At 43.9% G+C, this 18,759-nt stretch overlaps 2 protein-coding genes across 5 annotated transcripts in view; both read left to right on the forward strand.

Annotated features, from left to right (window-relative positions):
- Positions 1-6,131, forward strand: part of corin (corin, serine peptidase) — a 96,717-nt gene extending 90,586 nt beyond the window's left edge. For all 4 annotated transcript variants that reach the window (XM_077241853.1, XM_077241854.1, XM_077241855.1 and 1 more), the window contains 2 exons: positions 2,273-2,406; positions 3,856-6,131. In XM_077241853.1, coding sequence (XP_077097968.1) covers positions 2,273-2,406; positions 3,856-4,038 — 317 coding nt within the window. In that variant the 3' untranslated portion in view covers positions 4,039-6,131. The remainder of the gene's footprint in view (positions 1-2,272; positions 2,407-3,855) is intronic.
- Positions 6,132-8,126: 1,995 nt separating this feature from the next.
- Positions 8,127-17,742, forward strand: LOC143749343 (neuromedin-K receptor). The gene is made up of 5 exons (XM_077241871.1): positions 8,127-8,673; positions 10,709-10,897; positions 10,978-11,128; positions 16,550-16,746; positions 17,255-17,742. Exons 1-5 carry the CDS (start codon positions 8,312-8,314, stop codon positions 17,541-17,543), a joined length of 1,188 nt encoding a protein of 395 aa, XP_077097986.1. The 5' UTR covers positions 8,127-8,311; the 3' UTR covers positions 17,544-17,742.
- The last annotated feature ends 1,017 nt before the right edge of the window (positions 17,743-18,759 follow it).

The following is an 18,759-nucleotide window of genomic DNA, read 5'->3' on the forward strand; positions in this document are numbered from 1 at the left end:
GAGGGGTACACTACCAGTCTAACTCTCCTCTATTGAGGAGTACACTACAAGTCTAACTCTCCTCTATTGAGGAGTACACTACCAGTCTAACTCTACTCTATTGAGGCATTAACTACCAGTCTAACTCTCCTCTATTGAGGAGTACACTACCAGTCTAACTCTACTCTATTGAGGAGTACACTACCAGTCTAACTCTCCTCTATTGAGGAGTACACTACCAGTCTAACTCTCCTCTATTGAGGAGTACACTACAAGTCTAACTCTCCTCTATTGAGGAGTACACTACCAGTCTAACTCTACTCTATTGAGGAGTACACTACCAGTCTAACTCTCCTCTATTGAGGATTACACTACAAGTCTAACTCTCCTCTATTGAGGAGTACACTACCAGTCTAACTCTCCTCTATTGAGGAGTACACTACCAGTCTAACTCTCCTCTATTGAGGCGTACACTACCAGTCTAACTCTCCTCTATTGAGGAGTACACTACCAGTCTAACTCTACTCTATTGAGGCGTAAACTACCAGTCTAACTCTCCTCTATTGAGGAGTACACTACCAGTCTAACTCTACTCTATTGAGGAGTACACTACCAGTCTAACTCTCCTCTATTGAGGAGTACACTACAAGTCTAACTCTCCTCTATTGAGGAGTACACTACCAGTCTAACTCTCCTCTATTGAGGAGTACACTACCAGTCTAACTCTCCTCTATTGAGGAGTACACTACAAGTCTAACTCTCCTCTATTGAGGAGTACACTACCAGTCTAACTCTACTCTATTGAGGAGTACACTACCAGTCTAACTCTCCTCTATTGAGGAGTACACTACAAGTCTAACTCTCCTCTATTGAGGAGTACACTACCAGTCTAACTGTCCTCTATTGAGGAGTACACTACCAGTCTAACTCTCCTCTATTGAGGAGTACACTACCAGTCTAACTGTCCTCTATTGAGGCGTACACTACCAGTCTAACTCTCCTCTATTGAGGCGTACACTACCAGTCTAACTCTCCTCTATTGAGGAGTACACTACCAGTCTAACTCTCCTCTATTGAGGTGTACGCTACCAGTCTAACTCTCCTCTATTGAGGAGTACACTACCAGTCTAACTGTCCTCTATTGAGGAGTACACTACCAGTCTAACTCTCCTCTATTGAGGCGTACACTACCAGTCTAACTCTCCTCTATTGAGGAGTACACTACCAGTCTAACTCTCCTCTATTGAGGCGTAAACTACCAGTCTAACTCTCCTCTATTGAGGAGTACACTACCAGTCTAACTCTACTCTATTGAGGAGTACACTACCAGTCTAACTCTCCTCTATTGAGGAGTACACTACAAGTCTAACTCTCCTCTATTGAGGAGTACACTACCAGTCTAACTCTACTCTATTGAGGAGTACACTACCAGTCTAACTCTCCTCTATTGAGGAGTACACTACAAGTCTAACTCTCCTCTATTGAGGAGTACACTACCAGTCTAACTGTCCTCTATTGAGGAGTACACTACCAGTCTAGCTCTCCTCTATTGAGGCGTACACTACCAGTCTAACTCTCCTCTATTGAGGAGTACACTACCAGTCTAACTCTCCTCTATTGAGGAGTACACTACCAGTCTAACTCTCCTCTATTGAGGAGTACACTATCAGTCTAACTTTACTCTATTGAGGCGTACACTACCAGTCTAACTCTCCTCTACTGAGGAGTACACTACCAGTCTAACTCTCCTCTATTGAGGAGTACACTACCAATCTAAAGGTGATTATACACAGGGCAACTTTTTGAGCAATGTTGCTGGGCAATGTAGGTGTCAACGGGCAACCAGATGGGACACAGGGCCCACGATCGATCTAAATTATCCAGATAGAAATGTATTGCCCATTTTCAATGGGAAAGTGCCCAAGCAACAATTGCTCGGCAAGACTGCCTAGCAACATTATGTAATGATATGCTGGTAGGTCGATCAGTAGCAGTAGATCAGTGGGAGTAGCCAAGGGTTGTTGTTGATGTAGATCAGTGTTGTTGTTGACGATGATATAGATCAGTGTTGTTGTTGACGATGATATAGATCAGTGTTGTTGTTCATGATGATGTAGATCAGTGTTGTTGTTTTTGTTTTTGATGTAAATCAGTGTTGTTGTTGTTCTAGTAGATCAGTGTTGTCGTCTTTGATGTAGATCAGTGTTGTTGTCTTTGATGTAGATCAGTGTTGTTGTTGTTTTTGATGTAGATCAGTATTGTTGTTGTTGACGTGTGTATTGTGTTCCTCCAGTGCCGTTTAAGCTGCAGGAGGGAGAGGTGCGGATCATCTCTGTCTCTCAGTGTCAGTCTTACTTCGACATGAAGACCATCACGTCACGCATGCTCTGCGCCGGATACGAGGCGAGAACCATTGACTCCTGCATGGTGAGTGTGTGTGTGTGTGTGTGTGTGTGTGTGTGTGTGTCATCACGGTGACATCATAAGTGTGGGTCGTCACGGTAACACCATGAATGTGTGTGTGTGTCATCAAGATGACATCATGAGTGTGTGTCATCACGGTAATGTCATGAGTGTGTGTGTGTTTGTGTTGTCACGGTGACATCATGAGTATGTGTTGTCACGGTAACATCATGAGTGTGTGTGTGTGTCATCACGGTGACATCATAAGTATGGGTCGTCACGGTAACACCATGAATGTGTGTGTGTGTCATCACGGTGACATCATGAGTTTGTGTCATCACGGTAGCATCATGAGTGTGCATGTGTTTGTGTTGTCACGGTAACATCATGAGTGTGTTTGTGTTGTCACGGTAACATCGTGTGTGTGTGTGTGTCGGCACGGTGACATCATGAGTGTGTGTGTGTTGGCAAGGTGACATGAGTGTGTGTGTGTCATCACGGTAACATCATGAGTGCGTGTCGTCACGGTAGCATCATGACTGAGTGTGTGTGTGTTTGTGTCGTCACAGTGACATCATGAGTATGTGTCGTCACGGTAACATCATGAATGTGTGTGTGTCGTCACGGTGACATGAGTGTGTGTCGTCCCGGTAACATCATGAGTGTGTGTGTGTCTCGTCACGGTGACATCATGAGTTTGTCTGTGTGTGTCGTCACGGTGACATCATGAGTGTGTGTGTCATCATGGTGACATCATGAGTGTGTGTGTCTGTGTGTGTGTGTGTGTGTGTGTGTGTGTGTGTGTGTGTGTGTGTGTGTTGGCACGGTAACACCATGAGTATGTGTGTGTGTGTGTCTCATCACCGTGACATCATGATTGCGTGTCGTCACGGTAACATCATGTATGTGTGTGTGTTTAACATCACGGTGACATCATGAGTGTGTGTGTGTGTGAGTGTGTGTCGTCACGATGACATGAGTGTGTGTCGTCACGGTAACATCATGAGTGTGTGTGTGTTGTCACGGTGACATGAGTGTATGTCGTCACGGTAACATCATGAGTGTGTGTGTGTGTCGTCATGGTGACAATCACGAGTGTGTGTGTCGTCACGGTGACGTCATGAGTGTGTGTCGTCATGGTAACATCATGAGTGTGTGTGTGAGTGTGTGTCGTCACGGTAACATCATGAGTGTGTGTGTGTGTGTGTGTGTGTCGTCACGGTGACATCATGAGTGTGTGTGTGTCTCGTCACGTGACATCATGAGTGTGTGTGTGTGTGTCGTCACGGTGACATCATGAGTGTGTGTCGTCACAGTAACATCATGAGTGTGTGTGTGTGTCTCGTCACGGTGACATCATGAGTGTGTCTGTGTGTGTCGTCACGGTGACATCATGAGTGTTTGTGTCGTCACGGTGACATCATGTGTGTGTGTGTCGTCACGGTAACATCATGTGTGTGTGTGTTTGTGCAGGGTGACAGTGGTGGGCCGCTGGTGTGTGAGGAGGATGACGGCCGCTGGTCTCTGTATGGGTTGACCTCCTGGGGCTCCGTGTGTTTCTCTAAGGTCCTGGGCCCCGGGGTCTACGCCAACGTCACTCACTTCACCCAGTGGATCGAGAGACAGATCTACCTGCGCACGTTTAGCCTGCTCTAGGTACACACACACACATCATTCCACGCGCTCGTCTGGACGGTCTCACACACATGCTTCACTCGTGCTGGTGTTACTCGACTCGATCCTCAAGGGGGCGACAGTTTCCTTCACAGGATCTGCTATAAACATGTGGACAGTTAAACTCTCCTGTTCAAGCCGACGTTGCTCCGCTGGGAGAGAAACATTACAAACTCACGTATATGATCTGTCACATGATCCAGAAACACACAATCAATTTTATAAACACCACAGGCAGTTTCTGCTGTTACACTACAGGCCCGTTCACACCAACGACAATAAAGATAACGATATAGTTCTAAAAATCATTCTTAATATTAAAGTATAGCAGAGGTCACACCACAGCTATAACGATAACGATACAGAGTAACGATATCATTGGGATCAGTTTTAGAATGATTTTTTTTCCCAGCTGTCGAACGATAAATCTCTGACAGCCAATCATAAATCGCTCAAATTTAAAGGACTAAAAATGGTAGACGACATTGTGGAGAAATTAATTGACGAGGTCCTGAAAAATCCTCCACGTTTCTACATTATTGTCTTGCTTCCTCTGGAGTTGCGGTGAAAAAGACCAGTGTTGTTTTTATTCCACTATATTGACCCGTCAGCTAAATTCACTGTTAGATTATTAACTCATTGCACTAGCTTCACTCGAGACACAGTATGCTGAGGAAATCTGCTGGTTAAAACCTGCAACAAGAACAACAAAAACATCTTCAGTGACGTTGTACACACTTTGAAACCGCAGCGCTCGAGCTTAGAATAAACAGACCGTTATCTTTCGTTAGTATGAACGCAAATATAGGTATCGTTATAGTTATCGTTATTGGTGTGAACGGCCCTTACATCCATAATGAAATATATACTGATAATTATTATTACTTGGATTGTCCTGATAGATGAACAGCCTTAGCTCAAACTCAGCGCTTGCAACGTCCAACGTCTTGGGTTCGATTCCCAGGGAAAGCAATGTTGCTTGAATTCAATGTGAGTTGCTCAAATGCATAAATGTAAATGTTAATACAGTCAAACCAAAATTCATTCAGACAGCTTCAATATTTCTCACATTATCACAGTTTATTCGCTATAGTTTAGAAAATGGTAATAAAATATGACGTTGATATTTGACTGGTTTTGTCCGTCCTTCTGTTAGACTCTCACACATGAATTATGTTGAATATCTGTCAGCTGTTAAATTTAACTACACAATTAGATAATACCAGTTTAGCTCAACCAGTTACCAAGCAATGCTTCATGTTGTTCAGTCTGTGGTGTAAAAAGCTGCATTAGTTATTAAAGAAAAACACTTCAAACAAAACATGATCAGCTCAAAGTGTCTGAAGAATATTTATGGTCCCATATTTTACTGGTAGTCACTGTATGAAGAATATTTGTGTATAATATGTCACAGTTTACTTTATTTTGCTCTCCTCACTTACATAAATGAACTATAGTGTCCTGCACACACTAGTAAAAACAATATAAAAATTTATATTTGGTGTCTGAATCATTTTTGGTTTGACTGTATATCAATAATTACCCAGAAGTCAAAGCGCAGCTGTGTGTCACTATTATTACGCCTCATAAAGCCTGTTGTGTAGATGAACAGGTCTGCAGTGTGTGTGTTCTGTGGTTGTGTGTGAATGTTGCCGAACACACTTCACCGTCTCACACCAGGTCAAAGGTCAAAGGGCTCTTGCTGCTCGCCTTCCTTTCCTCTGCTGCTATTGGTCGGTTCTGTAAATGACCGGGACTGTGGAAAGCTCTCAACCAATGATATTCTGTTATGGTTTTGTGTAGTGAATGACATCAGTGTGTTTCTGCAGTGCTTTTCCTCTTGTGTGTGTGTGTGTGTGTGTGTGTGTGTGTGTGTGTTGTAGTGATATTCTCTTCACGTCACGTGTGTCAAAGTGCTTTTTAGTGCAACATTCCGTCTGTTTTCATTTTTGAAAGACTATTTTTCTACTGATTTTGAGCACATGAAGCAGTAAATCTGAACTCGGATGTACCATGTTTTAATGCTCTGTAAATACAGTTGTGTAAAAATGTGCATTAAATATTTCTATCCATTACATTAACTTGAGATTCATCATTCTGTCTGTAATCTGATTCATTTTGAGATTTTGTTCAAGACACAGTAAACTTTATTATATTTTTATATATCAGCTTTGTAAAGTAGTTTTTAGTGTTTAAAGGACAGATTTCTGCACACAAGATGTAATGGTCACACTTTACAGTAAGATCCATTAGTTAACATTAGTTCATTTATTAACTGACAATGAGCAATACATTCGTTACAGTATTTATTAATCTTTGTTACTGTTAGTTAATAAAATGTAATGTAATAAACATGTAGTAAAAAGCTGTTCATTGTTTGTTCATGTTAGTTCACAGTGCATTTACTAATCTTAACTAATACAACCTTTGATTTTGATAACGTATTAGTAAACGGTGAAATTAATATTAACTAAGATTAATAGGGTAGACTAAGTACAGTTGAGACACTTTTTGCATTTTGATTTTTCACACAAAAATAGATACTGAAAAGAAGTGAATTTCCACATGACATTTCATTAGCTTGTAGACTAAGATATTATCAATCAATAACACCCATAAGTACTTTATATTTTCCACAATTAGCTCATAAAAATAAGGTGCTTTTTGCCCATATGTGGTCCAGTTGAGACACACATTTTTAATGATGTAAAGGTAACTAACCTTTCATTGCAAATATAATAAACAAAGACAAATAAAGAAAATAACAATTGGGCAACATGTTTGTTTGTTCATCCATTTACATTCATTCATTTTCTTTAAATTAGGACTGGTTAAAATGTATAAAACAGGAACAAAAAATTAAATATATTCATTAATAATACACAGTTTAAATAATAAGCTCTTCACTGAGGAGTGTGCATGGTGAAGTGAAAGTCTTGCTGATATCTTCGGATCGGAGGACACTAATGCGCATGCGCACAGCAAACATCACAACTTGTGCTTAATGCGTTTTATTTATTTTATTTTACTTATATTGTAAAGTGTTACCGATGTTATATTTTAATATCTCACTGTCTCAGAGATTAACACATTTTTTCATTCTTACTTTTTTGCTTCTTTAAAATATGAATTAATTCCTTAATTAATCCCCAAATAAAAGAAAAATAGATTAAGAGCGAGGAAAAACTTTGAGTTTCAATGCTGAAAGAAAATGTAAAATACTAAAAGTAGAATGAACAGAGACTGTAAAGGAGTCGCACTTTCTCCGTTTATGGCCAGCAATATTGTTAAGGACATTATGAAATTAAGATAATGTCTGTACTATGTTATGATTGTAGCCTACTGTACAATTAAATACAATAGTTGCTGAGTCTGACTGAACACTTTACCTCAGAGAGTCCGTTAACTGAATGAATTGAGAATCTCTCCTGAAAATCCGAAAACATCAGCAATTTTCATTCACGCATCTGATTTCTGTGAATGAGTGTAAAACTAAATGTATATTTCAGCACAGGGTGATGTCAGTACATTAACGACGATTTTAGACGAATATAATGTCAATTTAATATACCGAATGTCTCCGCGGTGTGTGTTCACTCACAGAGAATGTGTTTACACTGGCACAACAAATCCTGTCTTTTACTCAGTGTAAACACAAGAATCCGCACTAGATCTGATTTTTCCCACATATCTGATGTGAGCCACTTCCAAATGTGGTTTTATATCAGATCCATATCCGATATCTCGACTAGCCTAATATATCGGTCTTAACACACATTTCCGATTCCGCTTTGAATTCAAGCCTCTACGAGGCGAGCACAAGTTCACAAAGATGAAATGTTGTATTATGTTTTTAATAATATGTTTTTACTGTTGTATTATGAGGCCGATGTGTCTGTGTGCGTTTGCTCACAGGTTTGGGAACTTTATATTTATCTTTGTAGAAAAGACATTGCGCGAACACAAACAGGAGCGGGTGTTCAAACCTCTGCCACTTTTATAAATAAAATATTTCTCAGCAATGAGGTGATAACTTCACGGCAAATAATTAAACCAACAAGCTTCACTCACTCACCCTCTCTCTCTCTCTCCCTCTCACACACACACACACACACACACACACACACACACACACACACACAGCTCCTCCTGTGCAGGCACACACACACACACACACACACACACACAGCTCCTCCTGTGCAGGCACACACACACACACACACACACACACATACACTCGTCTTCAGAGCTCATCATGTCCTCCTCGGGGAACTCCTCGAACCTCACGCGCCTGAACATGTTCGCGCAGTCCCCGTGGCGCGTGGCGCTGTGGTCGCTCGCGTTCTCGCTGGTTCTGCTGGTGTCTGTGACCGGGAACCTGATCGTGATCTGGATCATCGTCGCGCACAAGAGGATGAGGACCGTCACCAACTACTTTCTGCTGAACCTCGCGGTGTCCGACGCGTGCGTGGCCGCGCTCAACGCGCTGGTGAACTTCGTGTACGGCGCGCGCGGGCACTGGCACTTCAGCAGCGCGTACTGTCGCTTCCAGAACTTCTACCCGGTGGCCGCAGTGTTCGCCAGTGTGTACTCGATGACTGCCATCGCCTTAGACAGGTGACACACACACACACACACACACACACCGCAGTGTTCGCCCAGTGTGTACTCAATGACTACCATCGCCTTAGACAGGTGACACACACACACACACACACACACACCGCAGTGTTCGCCAGTGTGTACTCGATGACTGCCATCGCCTTAGACAGGTGACACACACACACACACACACACACACACACACAGCAGTGTTCGCCCAGTGTGTACTCGATGACTGCCATCGCCTTAGACAGGTGACACACACACACACACACACACACCGCAGTGTTCGCCAGTGTGTACTCGATGACTACCATCGCCTTAGACAGGTGACACACACACACAGACACACACACCGCAGTGTTCGCCAGTGTGTACTCGATGACTGCCATCGCCTTAGACAGGTGACACACACACACACACACACACACACACCGCAGTGTTCGGCCAGTGTGTACTCGATGACTACCATCGCCTTAGACAGGTGACACACACACACAGACACACACACACCGCAGTGTTCGCCAGTGTGTACTCGATGACTGCCATCGCCTTAGACAGGTGACACACACACACACACACATCGCAGTGTTCGCCAGTGTGTACTCGATGACTGCCATCGCCTTAGACAGGTGACACACACACACACACACACACAACGCAGTGTTCGCCAGTGTGTACTCGATGACTGCCATCGTCTTAGACAGGTGACACACACACACACACACATCGCAGTGTTCGCCAGTGTGTACTCGATGACTGCCATCGCCTTAGACAGGTGAGGCACACACACACACACACACACACACACACACACACACACCGCAGTGTTCGCCAGTGTGTACTCGATGACTGCCATCGCCTTAGACAGGTGACACACACACACACACACACACACACACATCGCAGTGTTCGCCAGTGTGTACTCGATGACTGCCATCGCCTTAGACAGGTGAGACACACACACACACACACACACCGCAGTGTTCGCCAGTGTGTACTCGATGACTGCCATCGCCTTAGACAGGTGAGACACACACACACACACACACACACACACATCGCAGTGTTCGCCAGTGTGTACTCGATGACTGCCATCGCCTTAGACAGGTGAGACACACACACACACACACACACCGCAGTGTTCGCCAGTGTGTACTCGATGACTACCATCGCCTTAGACAGGTGACACACACACACAGACACACACACACACCGCAGTGTTCGCCAGTGTGTACTCGATGACTACCATCGCCTTAGACAGGTGACACACACACACAGACACACACACACACCGCAGTGTTCGCCAGTGTGTACTCGATGACTGCCATCGCCTTAGACAGGTGACACACACACACACACACACAACGCAGTGTTCGCCAGTGTGTACTCGATGACTGCCATCGTCTTAGACAGGTGACACACACACACACACACACCGCAGTGTTCGCCAGTGTGTACTCGATGACTGCGATCGCCTTAGACAGGTGAGACACACACACACACACACACACTAACCTGAACCCTAAACCTACCCATCACACCAAAAATTTAAGGGATAGTTCACCCAAAAATGTAAATTCTGTCAGTAATTATTCTCCCTCATGTTGTTCAATCCCGTAAGACCTTCGTTCATCTTCGGAACACGAATTAAGATATTTGTGATTAAATCTGAGAGCTGGATCACTCCTTCATAGGCTTCTAAGGGATTGACACTTGTTCCCCGAAAAGTTATTAAAGACATCGTTAAAATAGTCCAAGTGACTACAGTGGCTCAATCTTAAGTTTATCAAGCGACGAGAATACTTTTTGTGCGCAAAAATAACGACTTTATTTCAAATTTTAATTTCCTTCTCAGTCACTAACGATATCTTTAATAACTTTTCGGGGCCGAGTTAGTGTGTGTGTGTGTGTGTGTGTATTTGTGCAGTAACAATAAAATAACAAAATAAGTATCTACTCAAGAGAGTATGTGATTTCGGTTGCAGCCTGAACTGAATGGTATGTACAGGTGACTCTTGCATAAACGTGTCACTTCCTGTTTGGTCAGGTACATGGCGATCATCCACCCGATGAAGCCCCGCCTCTCGGCGACGGCCACCAGAGCCGTGCTCGTGTGTGTGTGGACGCTGGCCGCGTGTCTGGCGTTCCCGCTCTGCTTTTACTCTGTGACGGAGGTGAGGCCGCACCGGACGGTCTGTTACGTGTCCTGGCCGCGGCGCGACGACGACGCCTTCATGTGAGCGGCGCTGGTGTGTGTGTGTGTGCCGCTGCTTCTCTCGGCCAGCGCTTCATGAGTGTGTGTGTGTGTGTTGACAGATATCACCTGATCGTGGCGGCGCTGGTGTACCTCCTGCCTCTGGCGCTCATGGCCGTCGTCTACACCAGGGTGGGGCTCACGCTGTGGGCCGGAGGATTCCCCGGACACTCCTCGGGAAACTCCCGGGATCTCCTGCAGGCCAAGAGAAAGGTGTCAGTAACCGACATGCTTCGTTTAGATCTTCCTTCTCCACAGGGCCTCACACGCAGGCTATTAATACTAATATATTAAAGGTGCACTGTGTAATATTTAGGAGGATCTGTTTACAGAAATCATGGACGTGCCCCCCCCACACTTTTTTTTAAATGTAAATTCGTCCCCCGCACTTTTTCATAGGGCAAGTGTGTTCACGAAAAGTTGAGGTTTTCACGGGCCAGTGTGTATACATCCAGATTTAAACATCAAAGAGTCTAGATAGTCTATCTACATACGTGACTTTCACGTTTCCATGGTAATCAGTCACTCGTGCATCCCGATCCCGACATCCCCATCCCGACATCCCCATCCCGACATCCCCATCCCGACATCCCCATCCCGACATCCCCATCCGACATCCCCATCCCGACATCCCGACATCCCGATATCCCGATCCCGACATCCTGATCCCCCCATCATGACATCCCCATCCCGACATCCCCATCCCGACATCCCGATATCCCGATCCCGACATCCCGATCCCCACATCCGAATCCCGACATCCCCATCCCGACATCCCCATCCCGACATCCCGATATCCCGATCCCGACATCCCGATCCCCACATCCGAATCCCGATCCCGACATCCCCATCTCGACATCCCCATCCCGACATCCCCATCCCGACATCCCCATCTCGACATCCCCATCCCGACATCCCGATCCCGACATCCCCATCCCGACATCCCCATCCCGACATCCCCATCTCGACATCCCCATCCCGACATCCCCATCCCGACCCCGACATCCCCATCCCGACATCCCCATCCCGACATCCCCATCCCGACATCCCCATCCCGACATCCCCACCCCGACATCCCCACCCCGACATCCCCATCCCGACATCCCCACCCCGACATCCCCACCCCGACATCCCGATATCCCGATCCCGACATCCCGATCCCCACATCCGAATCCCGACATCCCGATCCCGACATCCCCATCTCGACATCCCCATCCCGACATCCCCATCTCGACATCCCCATCCCGACATCCCCATCCCGACATCCCCATCCCGACATCCCGATCCCGACATCCCCTCCCCGACATTCCCATCCCGACCCCGACATCCCCATCCCGTCATCCCCATCCCGACATCCCCATCCCGACATCCCGACATCCCCATCCCGACATCCCGACATCCCCATCCCGACATCCCGACATCCCCATCCCCATCCCGAAATCCCGACCCCGACATCCCCATCCCGACATCCCCATCCCGACATCCCCATCCCGACATCCCCATCCCGACATCCCCATCCCGATCCCGACATCCCGATCCCGACATCCCCATCCCGATCCCGACATCCCCATCCCGACATCCCCATCCCGATCCCGACATCCCGATCCCGACATCCCGATTCCGACATATCCCGACCCCGACATCCCCATCCCGACATCCCCATCCCGACATCCCCATCCCGACATCCCGACATCCCCATCCCGATCCCGACATCCTGATCCCGACATCCCCATCCCGACATCCCCATCCCGACATCCCCATCCCGACATCCCGATCCCGACATCCCCATCCCGACATCCCGATCCCGACACGCCCATGCTCACACCGCTGTATCCACCAGTTTCATAGAGCCGCAAAAAACTCTTTACTCGTTTTCACGAAAAAGTCCAGCACTGAAAGTTGTCATATGGGATCCGAATTGTGTTGCACAATGATTGAATAATTAACAAGTTTTGTTGGAAATTCAAAATATTTACTACACTTATTTTCAGTCTTTTTTATTCGTAATGTCTTTTATTTTCACAGATATGTTATATGTATAAGATTGTGATTGTTAATGCTGAATCTGGATTTTCATGCATTAACAGCCTCTATATCTGCTTGAATCAGACAGCCTTACAAAACAACCTACACAAAAAACAATTTGAAATATGTAAACAATATAGTACAATATACAAAACCATGTGCAATATAAAGTACAGAACACACACACTGTCTTTCTGTACAGAACACACACACTGTCAAACACTATCTGTCTTTCTTTCTTTCTGTTTTATTGCTTTAAACATAAATAGCATGTCAAAACCTGTCAACAAAGGTCTGAAAAAAACTGGTATAACGCTTTGCATTCTGTCCCCTCACTTCTGAAATGATGGCTACGCCCCTGACAGAAATGCAATATCATATACATAACTATGTTTTCAGTGGTGTATAAAAACCTCAGATAATGAACCATTATGTGTTTATTAGCATAGAATTAGCCGTTTCTGTCTACACACACCGGGTCTCCTTACATCCACATGTTTCTACAGTGGTTTCGTCACTAAAGGGCATCGCTGTGGAGGAACCGCTTCAGTTCCTAGAACTACTGGCGGGAGTTCCCGGATGTCGGCGTGTTCGCACCGCAGGAACTAGGAATGATTTTAGTTCTAGGAACTCCTTTAGAGGAACTAATTTATTCCTTCTCCAGAGTCGGGTCTATAGGAACTATAGTGACGGTAGTGTTCGCTGATTGGCCAAATGCTCGAGAAACACCAGCACCCGCCATTATTAAAAAAGCTAAACTCACAGATTATTGCCTATATATTTACTCCAGAAACAAACTCTACAAACATGTAAAACAGAGATAGATGAAGCTCTTAATCTTTACTCTGAGGAGAAACTTCAACATAACTTTGAGGAGACCGAGAGGAACATGATTATGTATTTCCGCTCAGCAACACTGAACATCAAACACGCCAAACGCTAATAACTTTTCATTCCTGTCTACTTTCTATGTATAACAGTTCTATCTCATAACGTATTAGACAGGACTGTTAGCCAGATCGTAAACTAATGAACACAGAGAATGTGAGCTCTGGCGTTCTCAGCGCCGTCTCGTGGAATCATTAGTTCTCAGGGAACCATTAGATCTTGGGGAACCATTAGATCTCTGGGAACCATTAGATCTCGGGGAACCATTAGATCTCGGGGAACCATTAGATTTCGGGGAATCATTAGATCTCGGGGAACCATTAGATCTTGGGGAACCATTAGATCTCTGGGAACCATTAGATCTCGGGGTATCATTAGTTCTCGGGGAATCATTAGATCTCGGGGAACCATTAGATCTTTGGGAACCATTAGATCTCGGGGAACCATTAGATCGCGGGGAACCATTACATCTCGGGGAACCATTAGTTCTCGGGGAACCATTAGATCTCGGGGAACCATTAGATCTCGGGGAATCATTAGATCTCGGGGAACCATTAGATCTCGGGGAACCATTAGATCTTTGGGAACCATTAGATCTCGGGGAACCATTAGATCTCGGGGAACCATTAGATCTCGGGGAATCATTAGATCTCGGGGAATCATTAGATCTCGGGGAATCATTAGTTCTCGGGGAATCATTAGTTCTCTGGGAATCATTAGTTCTCGGGGAATCATTAGTTCTCGGGGAATCATTAGATCTCGGGGAATCATTAGTTCTCGGGGAATCATTAGTTCTCGGGGAATCATTAGTTCTCGGGGAATCATTAGTTCTCGGGGAATCATTAGATCTCGGGGAACCATTAGATCTCGGGGAATCATTAGTTCTCGGGGAATCATTAGTTCTCGGGGAACCATTAGATCTCGGGGAATCATTAGTTCTCTGGGAACCATTAGATCTCGGGGAATCATTAGTTCTCGGGGAACCATTAGATCTCGGGGAATCATTAGTTCTCGGGGAATCATTAGTTCTCGGGGAACCATTAGATCTCGGGGAATCATTAGTTCTCTGGGAATCATTAGTTCTCGGGGAACCATTAGATCTCGGGGAACCATTAGATCTCGGGGAATCATTAGTTCTCGGGGAATCATTAGTTCTCGGGGAATCATTAGTTCTCGGGGAATCATTAGTTCTCTGGGAACCATTAGATCTCTGGGAAACATTAGTTCGCGGGGAACCATTAGTTCTCGGGGAATCATTAGTTCTCAGGAAAACATTAGTTCTCGGGGAATCATTAGTTCTCGGGGAATCATTAGTTCTCGGGGAATCATTAGTTCTCGGGGAATCATTAGTTCTCGGGGAATCATTAGTTCTCGGGGAATCATTAGTTCTCGGGGAATCATTAGTTCTCTGGGAACCATTAGATCTCTGGGAAACATTAGTTCGCGGGGAACCATTAGTTCTCGGGGAACCATCCCGGCAGATAGAGTTCCTAGAACTATCCGGTGCGAAAGCCCCTTATGTTGTTCTTCGTGTAAAGAAGCAGCTAAAGTCAGCAAATAAAACACTGACACACTGATAACCAAGTAACAATAATATTGGCAATAACATATAGTTTTACTGAAAAATTAAGTAAACCTAATTTCTTCATTTATCTTTATAAAGAAACCTCTGTTTAACTGGCTACTCTCTGCTGTCTCAGACGACGACATCACTTCCTGTAGGCCACCGTAACTTCTGTGAAATTCACAAACTCACCACTAGATGCCGCCAAAATTCACACACTGCACTTTTAAAATAATCCAGCTATAATCTAAATTAAAATGCTACTTCCTTTCATTTTCCCTCATATTGCTTCTATTAAAGAACATTCACGTTCTTGAAACTTCTGGAATCACAAAACAAATTGTGGATAATTAATTTAATATACTCAAGGCCCGTTCACAACGAGAACGTTAACTATATTAGCGTCTACGCCAGCGGACGATCTCGTTCTGTTTATTATAAGCGCTGCAGTTCGTCTGTCTCTTTGATTGCTCCAGTTCTTTATAGCAGGATGGATTCTGATTGGCTGTCAATGTTTTTCTCCTTCATCAGCTGGAAAAAAATTGTTCTGAAAGTGATTCCATAGATATCGTTCCTTTGTGTCGTTATAGCGGCTTTTACACCAGACTGTTTTCAACTAAAAACGCAAATAATGTTATGCGTTTTGGCCGTTCGTTTACACGACAACAGCGTTTTGGGTGCCTGAAAACACAAACTTTTGGAAACTGGTTTCTAAGTACAAGTTTTTTAAAACGGTCTCCGTGCAAATAACAAAAACAAAATCTCTAAAGACGATGACATCATGCACATTACTTGTTCAGTCAATAGTGTTTCATCGCCATCTAGTGGCCTGGCAGCAGAATACAGCATTTTCACGGATCCGTGTGAATGGGGATCATTTTGACAATGGTGTCGTCTGTACACAGAAAACTCAAAGGATAAACTTTGTAAAGTCAAGTCAAGTCATCCTCATTTATAAAGCGCTTTTAACAATGTAGATTGTTTCAAAGCAGCTTTACAGAGATAAACATATAATTTAAGGTAACAGAGATTGGTTTGGTTTTATAGTGGTTCTTGAAAAATGTTTTTTCCAGCTAAAGTTAGTTTTGATTGATTCACTTAAGTTGCGGTGTGGACTCTGTTTTTGACTATGAAGGTTGTTGTAATGTTGTGTGTAGGTTGTGAAGATGATGTTGATCGTGGTGGTGACGTTTGCCATCTGTTGGCTGCCATATCATGTGTATTTCATCGTGACGAGCTTCAACCGTAAGCTGAAGAGAATGCAGTGGATCCAGCAGGTTTATCTGTCGGTGCTGTGGCTCTCGGTCAGCTGCTCCATGTACAACCCCATCATCTACTGCTGCCTCAACAGCAGGTGTGTATCACACACACTCGACTGACAACCTGTTTAAGACAGGGTTTACCACGTGTGCTTCTCTACAGTTCACTGTTTTAGACAACTAAAGTGTCTTTAACACTCTCACTATTAACAAGTTGCTTATTAGCATGCATATTACTAGGATATTGCACTGTAAAAAATGCTTTTCTTTCTTAGTATTTTTGTCTTGTTTCCAGTCCAAATATCAAAAAATTCCCAAATCAAGATGCATTTACTAGATGAGTAAAATTACCTAAGATTTTATGTTCTGTTTTCTGGGGGAATTAATCAAAATTAAGTGAGTTGATGTAAGAAAAATAATATTAATTCAGACAGAAACAAGATTATTTTTCTTACCCCATTGGCAGATCATTTTGCTTGTTTTAAGGAAAACAGGACATAATATCTTATGTCATTTTACAACTTTAGTAAATGCTTCTTGATTTAAGAAATTTAGATATTTGGACTGGAAACGAGACACGTTTTGGTTCTGCTTGTGCCACAGGTTCCGAGCCGGATTCAAGCGTGTGTTTCGCTGGTGTCCCTTCATCCACGAGTCGGACTCTGACAGATTGGAACTCCAGATGACCCGGTTCCAGCCGACCCGCCAGAGCAGCCTGTACACGGTCACGCGCGTGGAGTCCGATGCTAACGCTAATCCCGCCAGACGCAAGAGCTCCAGCACCAGCCAATCACGGGCCTCCTCCCGGCCGTCACTCAACGGTGGTCTCCATGGAAACCCCTCGAGTGCCGCTGGGATGGAACTCGGAACAGAGGCGTTTGCTAAACACTAAGATGCAGAATTAGCAGGACATTCACCAAAACATGCTTTTCTTACTTAGTATTGTCTTGTTTCCAGTCCAAATATCTGAAAATCAAAATTCTCAAAATCAAGATGCATTTACTAGATGAGTAAAATGACATAAGATATTATGTCCTGTTTCCTGGGGGAATTAATCAAAATTCAGTGAGATGATGCTTAAAAAAAGCAGAATTATCAGAATTAAACTTAATTCAAACAGAAACAACATTATTTTTCTTTCCCCATTGGCAGATAATTTTGCTTTGGACTGGAAACACGTCAAAAGTACTAAGTAAGAAAAGCATGTTTTGCAGTGTGCCAGTCTCAGTCCACCAGCGTAGCTTCGACCAGCTGTTTGTACTCTTTCAGTTCAGATACAGTATTTTTACACAGAAGTCACTACACATATGAAATTGGATACTTGGTTCTGAGGACACACACACACTGGTCTGTAGTGAAGAGTTGTCACATTATTTAGTGCTGTTATCAGCTCTCAATCACTCCAACCACTACCATTCTCTTATTTATGGAAGCTTGTTTCCGCCACAGAATGAAAAATAAAAAAGGTAATTGCGACTTTTTTTCCTCACAATTGCGAGTTTACATCTCATACATATGACTTTATTTCTCAGAATTGCGAGATATAAAGTCAGAATTGCGTGAAATAAAGTCGCAATTGCGTGTTATAAAGTCAGAATTGTGAGATATAAACTATTCTGAGGGAAAAAAAGTTAGTCTTTTTTCCATAGGATTGGACTTTATAACTCGCAATTGCGAGTTTATATCTCACAATTCTGAGAAAATATATCAGAATTGCGAGATATAAAGTCAGAATTGCAAGAAAAAAAGTATATACTTTATAACACGCAATTGAGAGTTATAACACGCAATTCTGACTTTATATCTCGCAATTCTGAGAAATAAAGTCACAATTATCTTTTAAAATATTTTATTCTGTGGCGGAAACAAGCTTCCATACGAGCAGGGTTTGAAATTTACTTTTTCACTCACCGGCAAATTTGGCTTTTTAATTTTTCCCGCCACTGTTGATTCTTACCCGCAGTCGGCGGATGTTCATTTCAAACCCTGACCGGGAGGATATATATATAAATATATATACACACGTAACATTACTGCTCGGAAAGCATATTTAAACTGCTCACAACCACTATAAGTATCAAGACATACAAAAGAGCATATTACTGTGC

Source organism: Siphateles boraxobius, unplaced genomic scaffold, assembly GCF_051911475.1.
Source record: "Siphateles boraxobius isolate OS27281-9 unplaced genomic scaffold, OSU_SipBor_1 240, whole genome shotgun sequence".
Lineage (NCBI taxonomy): Eukaryota > Metazoa > Chordata > Actinopteri > Cypriniformes > Leuciscidae > Siphateles > Siphateles boraxobius.